This window comes from Rhipicephalus sanguineus, chromosome 1, assembly GCF_013339695.2.
Source record: "Rhipicephalus sanguineus isolate Rsan-2018 chromosome 1, BIME_Rsan_1.4, whole genome shotgun sequence".
NCBI lineage: Eukaryota > Metazoa > Arthropoda > Arachnida > Ixodida > Ixodidae > Rhipicephalus > Rhipicephalus sanguineus.
The window spans coordinates 169381318-169393960 of NC_051176.1; the positions used below are offsets into that span (position 1 = coordinate 169381318).

The following is a 12643-nucleotide window of genomic DNA, read 5'->3' on the forward strand; positions in this document are numbered from 1 at the left end:
TTGCGCTCCTATCGGGCCATTTTGATATATGAGCATGAATTAGAGGTCAAGAAGGGCTTTTATAGTATTTTTAAAGTGCCTATAAATGCTTATTTTTGGCGTTCATGCCTAAATGCTTACAAATGCCTATAAATGCCTATTTCCAAAACTTGCGCTTATATGAACGCTATTTAGTCTCAAGTTTCGCTCCCAGGTGCTGTTTGAGACCGTTATTCATGTTACCGCGTAAGATTGACTGTTAGGAACTATGGGGTTCAACCTAGTCCTCTAGTTCAACCAACCAACAACCGCTAGCAGCAGTGAAGCAGGACACGCCGGCGAGCATTCGCCGCCGCGCTGACATGGCCCGAGCCGTTGGCGAATGCGAAGAGCTGACAGCGGAAAGGAGAGTGAAGAGCAAAAAAAGAAAGAAAAATGTGATGTGCATGCAGCTTTCGTTTTGTTTGTAATTTACTTTTCAAGGTGTTCACCGCAGTAGCGTAGCCAGAAATTTTTTTCAGGGGGGGTGGGGAGGTGGGGGTAGGTGTTGAACACTCTTCCACCCCCCACCCGCCTGGCTGCACCAGTGGTTCACTGCCAGGGGAGAAATTGGCTCTAAGCAATTTGACCCGGCCAATAGGAGGAATCCCTCCTTTCTGGTCTTGTAGCAATCTGGCTGTCTGCTCCTGCTCTGCACTTCTCAGTCATGCCGGAAAGATACTGTGGAGTGTGTTGATTAGAAAGTGGACACTTGACTCATCGTGCAGAACACGGGCGAACCGTTCGGTAGAAAGCACAATTGTACGGCTATGTTCAACTGTTGGCGCCTTTGCGCCATCTTAAGGAATAACATTTTTGTTTTCCTGTCGTAGATAAAGGTCGCACACGTCTTCATTTGAAAGTATTTGCATTTATGTGAAAATTTATTGTGCCCATATTTACGATTTCAGAAGCCTAAAACATTGTTTTGCCTGCCTATTTTTGGCGCCTAAAATGAGCTTTTTTAGTGCCTAAAAATCCGGCCTCTACTTATGGTGCTCACGCTGGGTGTACACTCTCTCTCTTGCTCGTGGCACCCATGCTGTATAAAGAACAGCAGCTCATGGACTGACTGTAAAATGGCGACGTGTAGACTGCATACAGTGCCATTTTCCAGAAGCTGTTCAAAGCAGAATATCACAGAATACTTTTTAATGGCAGGAACACCAGTAAAAGTCAGCCTCTGCTATGCTTGTGATTCAGGGTGAGAAATAAAATGAGGACATAAGACGTTATTACAGATGCCAAGTATGCATGCATGTGTGACGCATCAGTGATGAGATCTCTACCAAGCTTGAGGTATATGCCAATTCAATGCAAAAGCAGCCACAGTGCCTACAGATGCGTAAAAAAAATAATAGAACACTGTTTAATGCTTTCTAATGCCATTTCAACGCCCAATAAGCCACTGTAATTAGAAAAATGTGAAATACAGATGAGTACTGTTTATCCGTTCACAGTGTGAAGCACACTAACAACTTTCTTGAGGTGCTGAGTACAATGATATTTTCAGCAGACACATTTGTATTCAAGCAACCACATTTTTGTGCTAATCTATCTCATAAACATGGGCGCAATGTTTTGTGAAACTGTTTTAAGTGGGCTTGTACACTGTACTTACATGCTACACAACACCCAATCACATTAAGAAAAAAAAAACAACTGCAGCATAGAAATTTGTCTGATAATTTGTCTGCATTTAATCAAAGAAATTTTACGCAGCTCGTCCTTCTGGTCTTGCTTAGTACAGAAACGCTTAGCATCATTTCATAGGTGAACAGCATACTTAACTGAATTATAAATTATATCACAACTGTCACTGGTATAGCACATCCAGAAAGGGATAGAGAGACATAGGAACACATGCACACAGCCCGTATCACGGCACTCTTTATCCTGTCCTGCATGCACTATACCAATGGCAGTTATGATGAACCTCTAACAAGCCCAACATGCAACATTATAAATTATCTTAGTTTTGGCAACAACTGAGTGCAATTTTTGTACAAGAACTTGGTAAGGCTTGTGACAATACATTCAGCCAGTGCTTAATGACAAATGGTGCACAACAGCCAATTCCATAAACTACTAAAGCTGTCGTTTTTTTTATGCAGCTGCCTCACAGGCTTGCAGACCGCCGGTAGAATTCCAGAAAAACACCCATGAGATTTGCCCGTTTCACTGATGCAGAACATGCTATCACAATTACACAGTGTCAAAAAGTCTGCATCATACACTTAATTAGTACAACAATATTTCTCATCAGTCACTCCTGCAGTGCACTTCTTCCTGAAGGGGGCCATCATCGAATAAATGCAACTGTACATACAAAGCTTACTTAAAGGAGTAGTGACACAAAAGTTCGGACACAATTTGACTGTTGCATCACACTAATAGGTTTATATAGGTGCCATCTGTACAATATCAGTCACAAATACAGCCTAAAAAGTATTTTAATTGAGTTTTGAAGTTCGCAAAAGTGCCAAATCGGAAATAGAAGCAAAAAACGATGATGTTATCGAGCGGGGCCATTTTGTAAACAACACACGTCACGAGTTCTGGCTAAGTTAGCGGAGGCATGTACGAGATGGACAACGCTGGTGGCGATACCTGATGATGCATAGCCTAACCAGAGACCTACAAAATAACATTGCAGCGACTTACCTACTTACTGACTCTGTGTAAACCATTAGCAGTGAGATAATTAACAACTCACAGTATTCTCATTGCTTTTTTTTTAGAGCTGTGTGAATAGCAAAATTTTGGGTTCGAAGCGAATTAGAATATTGAAGTGTGAGTGTGAATCGAATCGAATATTTTTCGAATATTTGCCAAATATTTGCCAAATATTCTTCTAATACTTCAAAGCGAAATTGCCGACAAATGTTGGAGAGGATTCCTAAGCATATTCTTATAAGATAGCAACGTGAAAGTGTTTCTTTTCGCTAGATTGATGAAACGCTGGCGGGGTGGTGTTTCATAGTTGTCTTATCGAGAATGAGGCAATGTAGAGGCCGAACTGTATTTATGTACTTGATTTGGTACAACCAAAGTGTTGTAGACAACACTTTACACATGATAGGCAAAGATGCCATTTCCTCAGCCTCTCTTCCTCTTTCAACCTCTGTGTGGCCCAACTGATGTGGCGGACAAGGGTCTGTTCCCTTCAAGTCTGGAGTTCCAAATCTGTCTCGTAGATGTCGATATATAAGAACACCTGAAATTTTGGATGCTAAAAAGCTTCGGCGTCCGATTTTTTGAACTTCCTGCCCAAATTTTAGGTCCAAAACAGCATTAATTGAGCCCCCACCTCTGCCACATCTTTCATCTCCATGTTGGAACCAGCGTTTTCTTAGCTTAATACATATGAGACTGTAGCAGAGCTTGACAGGCAGCTTTGCCGCAATACGGGGGTGTGATGAGGTGAAGCATATTGAAAATCTGAAGGGGTCACTTGCAATCAGACGTTGCCTGTATTTGTCTTTGGGAAGTTCAGATTGTTCGAATTAGTAAAATTCCAGTGCGAATTGAATCGAATAGCAAACACTGTTAAAAAAATATTTGAAATTTCGAATATTCACACACCCCTACTTTTCTTTTTGCGACAAGAACAGCAACGCAACGGAGATAACAGAAAAAAAATTATTGTAGTTGGACAAAACACTACCAGCTCCATGGCTGTAGGGTTACTGTAGTATATGCTACCTTTAGATAGCAGAGTTACGCATAGGTCTGGCTAGCAACCACAGCTATGCGGTGAAGTCGCACTCCGTTTTTGCAGGCGACATGCCTACCGTGCTGCCGATTAACATGTCTTGCGTGTTGAAGACTGGCGATAAACATTGACTATCGATGACTAGTGTTAATTCAGTTCGCTGCAGCGGCGGCGTAGAGAAATACACAAATTGGCCTTAGTGTCAGCTTCTCCGCAATGCATGGTTGCTAGCGGCGTTTGGAAGACAGATGCGTAACTCTGCTACCTAAAGGTAGCACATACAGTAATCTACGTGGCTGCTGCTACTGCTGCAGCCGTCAACAGCTTTGGTAACCAGGTATCCGCAAACGTTAGAAAGTCAAAAAACAAACTAAAGCTCTCTACTGCCGGGATCGTATTGCGTACAGATAACTGCTTTGGCATTCCTATGTGCGTACGTGGCATTGGTATGCCTTGAGAACGCAGCGTTGCCCAATCTAAATACGCGTCAGTAAAGCGTACATCACGTCACTTGCATGTTACAGAGCGCCAATGTTATGATTTCACTGCTTCCTTCGTCACTTCTCAACCTGCTACTTTACAAATGATCGAAGCGAAATTGTTTCAGCACGTCTAATGCGGCAGCTGCTCCAAGCCTCACGGAAAACGTCGCGTCAGTTGGACGACAACAACAAGAACCAAATCGCAGCCACCGGCGAGATTTGCGGAGTGACTCGAGCTTTTCCGATTGATTTTTACACTCCTCCCAGCTCTTTCGTCTATCACCGCACTGGATAAGCAACGTTGTTTGATTATTCAGGAAACAAGCACTCCCAACGCTCAACACAACAGACAAAACAGCAGCGCTGACAACATGGCAGAATCTGGCCAGTGACGTCACTGGCTCTCACGGTCACCTGATATTATATTTGTTAATTAGTAGGCCGACTACGTCATGGGGCCACCGAGTGCTCTTCAAAATCGAAACTGCCTCTGGTCGTAACATACGAGCATATAATTAAACATTCGTCCGTGCTGGGGCAATTGAGTTTTGTTGCCGCTATTAACGAGTCAGTAGCCACTGATTAAGAGGAAAAAACAGAGGTTCACAAATTTTCTGTCACCACTCTTATAAATTTGACAAAGTGTATGTAAGGGCCCCTCAATATACCACATGACAAGGATCAAAAGAAAGCATGTAAAGCAAAAAAAAGCAAGATTTGACTGCATATGGCAAGGCACCTGTCTCACTTAAGGGGGCACTGACATAAAATTTCAAGCTCGAGATGTGTCCTTCATTTGATTGCTCGGTACGCATAGGTATTTTTGACCAAATTTGAATGGCATCCGTCACCTGGAAGTCGTTTTATTTCGAGGGCAAAGAGCACACGAAAGCTCATTGGGACTTTCAGCACCCTGTGACATTGACATTACTGTGACGTGTTCGGCGTGACCCATACCATCCTGAGTGACGATGCACAAGTAGCGATGACGTCGATGATCTGAGTGTTCTTATTGTGGCGCCGACGCCTGGAAACGCTCTCACTCCCAGTGGCTCTCCTCACTCTTCATGCCTGAACTTCGTTGCACCACTTTGAATGATTTCATGAAATTACAAGACGCAAGCCACTAACAAAAGACAGGCGAGAGGAAAGAGCTTGATTTGACGCGTGCTCATCAGTCAGCATGTCGGGGAACCATTGTGAGCGGCAGTTGTGTTGTTTAAAGCACGTGAAAAGCGGAAAGTTTGTCGTTTCATTACACCTACAGTATACGTCAACACGACCACAAGCTATCAAAGTGGAGTAGCACACAGATAAATATCATCGCTAACAAGTAACACACAGGTAGTGTTGATAGTGAATTTTAATTCGTCCATAGACTTCTTTGAGTTAGCCTAATACCGGATTACTGCAACCGTAAACGTGAAAGGCCATATAGGTGAGGCCATCTGGCGGCGCAAAGAAGAACCTGGCAAGCACAGAATTGTTACTGTAGAAACCTAACATATTCTACTTCTCCGCTGGTGGTCATTTGCTATTCCGATATTCAGTGAGTCCCTTTGGGTATGCTGGAATGCCGTGCATGCTTAAATTATCTAATATAGCTAACTGAGACATACCAGCCAGCGAGCATGGCCCAAGAGCGCGTCCCTGGGCACCTCCTCGTCGCTGCTTGGAACGGTGTCTATTTTTTGAATCGCTGTGTTGCAAAGGGTCGAAGCGAAAATGATTTGTGACATCGCAAATCGCAGAGATTTCAAGTTCTAGAATGTTGTCTTCATCACTTGTGCACCCTTTTAACGGCGACGATGGCGATGCTGGTGACAATGACATGACTGCACATACACGTCTAGCAGACGAAATGTCGACTGAGCCTCACGTCACCCCTTTCTGTGGCCAAGTGATCAGCTGGGGAGCAGTCTGGAGGTGACCGCGAGGAAGTGCTGCCAGCGCTAAATATTGGCAAGCTTGCCACTTATTTTGAATCGTGCTAGATACTGGCCATATTAATCAATAAAACAGATAGTTATTTGTCCCTCAGTTGCATGTTGGGTCGCGAATCGCTACTAGGGAGTCGATAACTACTCGTGGATGCAAAAATTTTGACATGCGTAAATTTAATGTCAGTGCTCCTTTAAAGACTTCTGTGAAATACAGTAGAACCCCGCTGATACGTTTTTGAAGGGACCGTAGGAAATAAACGTAAGAGACGGGAAACGTAAGAGCCGAAAAACAGGAAAAACGGCAAAATATTTAGTGGTACAGAATTTTATTTCAATTCTTACGAGCAGCACGAAAATTGGCGCGCTCAGCCGCGATCTAGTCGATGGATAGAAACGCGGAGCTTAGGACGGCCTTATCCACAGAAATGTAATCAACGTATGTGATTTTTTTAACACCAACAGCTGTAGGCATGAAAGAACTAAGCACACGCAATCACAACTGGCGCCGCGAGTCCGACCGCGAACCGCACGCATGACCATGCGAGCTCCAACCAGCTCGAACTCCTCCCGTTCTCCGACAAATAACGATGATGATGAGTCTACGCCAACGCGATGGCAGAAGTGAATGCCAATCTCGAAGGCCTTGCTTTCGCAAGCAATTACGTCATACACGCCATGTTTGTGCAATGCAAATCTCAGAGGCTATGCTTTTGTCAATAGTAAATGCCAATCTCGAAGGCCTTGCTTTCGCGAGCAGTTACGTCATAGACGCCATCTTTGCAATTTGAATCTCGAAGGCCATGCTTTTGTTTGCATCAATTGAAAGATTCTGTTGCTTGCGCCTCTCATGCGGCTAATATTACGGTCAAACGAGGCCAAGCTGCGCAAAAATGCGCCATGGCCGCTCTCTTTGGTAGTCACTCGGTCGGCTCCGGACGCACTTCGCGACGTATCATACGGGAACGGTCCGACAGTTACGACGTAACAGCGGGGTTCCCAATACATTGTATCCTATGGGAGCTATGCCGGGACCGGCGGAAAACGACGTAACAGCCGGGAAAACGCAGCAGTGAGGAACGTAACAGCAGGGTTCTACTGTATACAGTTTCACAGGCTCATCTCAGTGCTCCATATTTTCTAAGCTTTTGTGGACTGAGTGACGAGGCCATGCTTGCCATGATGGAAACATTGAGCACCAGTAACAGCCACTTCAATGCAAATGAGCGCACAATTGCTCAAACAAGCAAGAAGGTGACCCGCGATATTCAAATGTGCTTGCTAGGAGAGCAATTGGTGCTGACGTCACAGGTGAAAACTTGCAGTTGTCTCGTCTACAGCTCTAACTCAATCTTGTATCAAGAAAGCCAAGTTATCATAAGTTAATTACAAAAACTTTTTCATTTCATTATTTATTGTTAATCATTTTACCTCAAGCAAACCGAAATAACACCATGCAACACTGCTAGTAACTTATCTGATGCACTTGCTCAAAATTCCCACAACCTTATGGACACATGGCAATAATCCAAGGCCAATGAGCTATTGAGTAAGTGGTCCCTCGACTTCTGCAGTCTACTGCCGCTGACTCTGGGCTCATAAATAAATTTGCCTTGGTTACATGCCGTATAAAGTCATAGACAAATGAAATGCAAACAAAGTAGAACAGCTTTCGCATCTAATAACTTGAAAGTACTATCTCACACCCCCCATTATGTGGTTGCCACAGATGGTCTGGCCTCACAATAAGCATGCAAGCAGAAATCGTGCTGACACGCCCTGCATGCTGGTGAAAACAAAAACAAAAGAACACGCTTTAGTCAGCCCTAACTTGTTCGTATTTGAATTGTTCATGACAGCATAGCTGTGCCAGAATGAAACACAGTCACTAGAGCACGTGTCTGGTAAAGCTTGCAATACATGCATGTGGTGTAGCTGTGGCTGCGATAAAACTTTTGTGCATGTGCAGTGAATGCATTTGTAGCACTGTGCCCTGCTCTTATACCCATAGCAACTAAGTCCACTGGCACTTCCAAGTGTGTTGAAAGAGCACTGCAAGCCTATGGGATAGCTGAATGCTCTGTATGCCAGCATAAAGTAGTTGCTTATGTTATTTAGAAACATCTCCTGCATCCAGCCATGAGTATTGTATAAAATCAGAAGACTGCAGCACTCAATCGATCAGCTCACAAACCACTGATAAGCCTAATAAATACTACTAAGAGTGTGACTTTTCAAAATTTTGAATAATGATCAAATAGACCATGCTATTTAATTCGTATTTTATATAAGAATTCATTACTGGAAGTTGTCAAATATACAGTTAATTTTTTCTATTATATAAATGATAACAACAGTTGTTAAGGCCCTGAGAGAGACAGACTGATGGATGTGAAAACTCTTCTGAATTATTATTCTACAGTACAGCTGCTGTAATTGCAAACAGGCTGCAGTTTCCCAACGAATGCACAGAACACATAACGTCATTGAATTATTTAATGGGAGTTGAACGTTCTGCTCCTATAAAATAATAAAGACATGCATACACACATACACTGTGCCTTTAGATGTGCCAATAATTATAAATAATTATAAATTACAGTCCCTTCAACATAACCTACAGCATGAAGGGTACTGGCAATAGCATTCTAAGATGCCCTTCTAAGTAATCATATAATGACCTCACTACTGGACTGTATTACATTATGAATTTCCTATAGCAGGCTCTGAGGACTTTTTTTCTTTTATTCAGATGAGCCCACTGGCACATACACATGAGGGAGTGGGGGAGGGCAAGCCCCGACCCCCAAAAAAGTTACATTGTTACACGTCATGACCTTGACTGTTCTCTCTTCTTGTTTCTTCTTGAATGTGTTGACTGCTACTTCCAGTTTAGATGAGCATGGCGTCAACACATGACAGCACGTTATGGTAGCTGTAGTACCTATACAACACAGTAGAAGCAACAAGCAACTATTTTCCTTGACTGCAAGCTCACACGCTGCAGTCTGGCTGAGCTCTGCGAGGATCTGGTGCAGACCAGCTTTGTCCCGCACCTGCTTGACCAATGTATCTGCCAGTTTGATGTGCAATCTGCCAAATCCAGAGTGCAAATTTTGAAGCCCTTTCAGTTAGCTAAATACGAAAATATATCTGCCAAGAGGTCTAATTTGTGGAACATGTAAAGGAGAACTAGCATGTGCTAACACACGAAATTACAAGGACAAATTAAGTTAAGAATGTAGAAATTGCTATCCTTTCAAATCTGTACTTTTTTACTAACCCTTTGAGTGTTTACGCCGTACGTGTACGGCATCACCTAAGAGGCACCAAGGGGTTTACGCCGTACATGTACATCATTGCTTGTATGTTTAAAATGCGCACTTTTTTTGATCATTTCTCTTGCTTGGCATGTGCTGCCACACTTCAGGAATATGTGAAATTTCCGTTTCTTTTTTATGCCCTACTACAGCGGTACAGCGGTGCGCTGGCTAGTTTTGGTTTCGTCCTTCGGCCGGTTCCCGCTTATTGCGCCCACAAAACTGATAGCTTTCTGGTTTAGAATATTTCAAAAGGTAATGGATTTGTTACTATCTCGTTTTTTGCTCCCTGGTAAGCAATTATGCCTGTTTCGGTGCAGGCGCTGACTGACACAAACGATGCCGCTGTGGTTGCACTTCCTGTTTTGGGAACTCGCAAAAACTGCTTCCGTTTCGTTGGCGATAAGACAAAAGATTATTATAAGTTTCGGACTTGTTTTTGCTTTCCGGACGCGCTCACAACTACACAGTTTCCTTCAGTGCTCTCATCCGCGCAGTTTGCGTGCGCTATGGAAGTGCGCGCCGGTTTCTCGGCTGCAAAAGTGAGTCTAGCGTCAATTCCTCCGAATCACCGCTTGACTGGCGAATCAGAATCTGATTCAGTAAATGTCAACCCATCATACGAGACGTTCCTTACGTGTTAAGATTCAGATGTTGATAAACAAGCGACATCTCAAAAGCGTGCGCGGCGAGACGATGCTGACTGGAAAAAGTGGCTTTTTTCGCTCCATGTTTCCACTTGACGCCACTTCGTGCACTTATTCTTTATGTCTATGAACTACACAGACATTTATTGCAATGCATAATTTTTAACAGTCGTATAGGTTTTTTTATATAATTTATCTTGCTGTTACTCATGAAAAAAACCATGTGCATGTAACAACACAAAAGATTCTTTTGTCACTTTATGGTCACCCCAAAAAATTTTGGACAATTTCTTTCTTAAATAGATTCGTCTGAATAATTTAATACAGCAAGAAAAAAAATACACATTTTTGGAACGCATTTCGCAAAAAGAAAGAACCCTCAAAGGGGGTCGTTTAACCATGTTGGTAAAACCTCTTTGCTTAGTGCATAAATTTTATTCATTAATGCACATTGCACATTGTGAGAAGCCAAAGGTGAGGAGCCAAAGACAATCCAGAGACAGCCAGACCTGTCATAAATAAAACTTAATTTGAAATGCCAGCCACCCAGGACAAGTTCAGTGCTTTGCTTTCTTATGCCGTCGCATTGCTTGCATGGCCTCACCAAAATGAAAAGTACTATTAGCCAATGTGTCTGTACTTTCATATTTAGGCCAGTACAGACATACTCTTGTGCACTGAACATGCAGAAAGATTCTGTGCTAGAAGAGGCACCTTTTTTTTGGAATATGAATGTTGCAAGGCACGAGAAAAATAAAACAAGGATACAACAGTTCTGCTCAGGAGACGAGAAATGAGTGGAACGACTTTTTTTTATATATAGTAAAAATAATTTTCAATACTGTAAGCTTTGTAATTTTCTGAGATTGTTTAGCTCACTGACAGCATAGTTTTAGAGAAGATTAATTTAGAATAAACACAGATGAAATTTTGTGCTTTGTTTGCATCAAAAGTGCACAATTACTTATCTTCTAAACATAAGGTAGGCAAAACTAAAGCATTTACCACTCCCTGTTTACTGCGGCCTTATAGCTCAAGAGACCACAAAAAATTAAAGAGCAGTGACGCTTAGCAATAAATGTGTTTTTATCCCTTCAGCTTTCCTGTGAAAATCTTGACATGGAAAACAGCACTGAAGTGGTGAAGTACAAAAGAAATTCAGGTAAAACATATGTTCCTTACTGTCTCAGCAAGTTTCTTGCGGTCGACTTGTCTTTTCAGCTCCGAAGATAACAGTGCAGCTTCACTACTCGTAAGGTTGCAGAAATGGATCTGAAGATCAGCCTAAAAATTAAACATGCAAGCACCCAGTCAAACAGAGTCACATAAACACTTTGGACAACATCAGTGGGTTCATGTCCATTGAGGACATGCAGACAACTGAAGAAATAAGTTACGCACTTGACTTAATGAAACTCAACAACTAAACAGCATTTTCTTTTCAAAAAGGTGAGAAGCACAGCTCTACAAACAGGCACATACTATTTTTGGGCAGGTACTACTGACCATGAGAGCTTATGAATCATGAGAGCCGTCAAAAAATGAAATTTCCTGAAGGCCAAATGCTCAAGAAAGTTTGCTATCAAGTTTCTGGCCTACAGAGAAGCATTTTCAACCCCACAAATAAGCGACACGTCTGCCTGAGTTTATCAAACCAGCAGCAAGCAAAAGTGCTTTTTTTTCCCCATTTTAAAGACTAATTATTTTGTTCTGCTGCTACACAGCGTCTATCAAAATATACTCACAAGATATGCATCTAAGCAAACAGCTAGCTTTGCTTTCTAATGTTCACTTTGCCTGAGCAGACACTTTGCCTTGTTACTGAGCAGGCAGTAAGCAAAATTTTTTAGAATGCAAATCAGAGGAAAGGCAACCGACGAACAGGTACAGCCCTCTGAGAATTGCATAACTTCAGTTAGAGACAATAAATTAACAGAAGAATGTAGGTGGCACTTAAATATGTAAAAGCTTAATACTAAAAATGATTTAATAGCCTCATTTTTGTTTTTAGGTACTAGGCAATGTTGCGTGTGGACGGCTTTATTTATCGCCTGCTGCTGCATGTTCAAATCTCATCTGCTTTTACGTCATGCTGACAGTTCGGAACGTTCGGAACTTTCAGCTGGGCCCCCACAAATCTCAATGCCTGCCTTATTGTTATATTTAAGAAACAACTCAGAGTACAGCAACAAATGTAGCAGAATTAAATAAGTCTTATGAAAGCACTTCGCATGCATATTGTGGCAGTCAAATAATTTCACATGGCAGCCGGTAAATGTAGCCCCCCTGTTTCCTTATCTTATAAACAAACCATCAGCCCTGTGGGCAGCAAGAACATCTGCTGCCATTTGATATTGTTGCATGTCTGTGGCAGCAAGCGTACAGGCTGAACTGAAAACAATTTATTCGGCAAACTTCCGCCATCTAAGCTGTTGGTAGCATTGCTCGAAATAAATTTTTTGTCAGCAGTGCATCCCTAGTGGCTGGTTTCGGTTAGGTTGGAAGGCAAGTGAGAATATGT

General features: G+C 42.4%; 1 protein-coding gene across 2 annotated transcripts in view; it reads right to left on the reverse strand.

Moving 5' to 3' along the window:
- The window catches only part of LOC119402036 (ATP-binding cassette sub-family A member 2), a 184378-nt gene that overhangs the window by 140651 nt on the left and 31084 nt on the right, over positions 1–12643 (reverse strand). For both annotated transcript variants that reach the window (XM_049417659.1, XM_037669109.2), the window contains one exon: positions 11305–11406. In XM_049417659.1, the coding sequence (XP_049273616.1) occupies positions 11305–11406 (102 nt within the window). The remainder of the gene's footprint in view (positions 1–11304; positions 11407–12643) is intronic.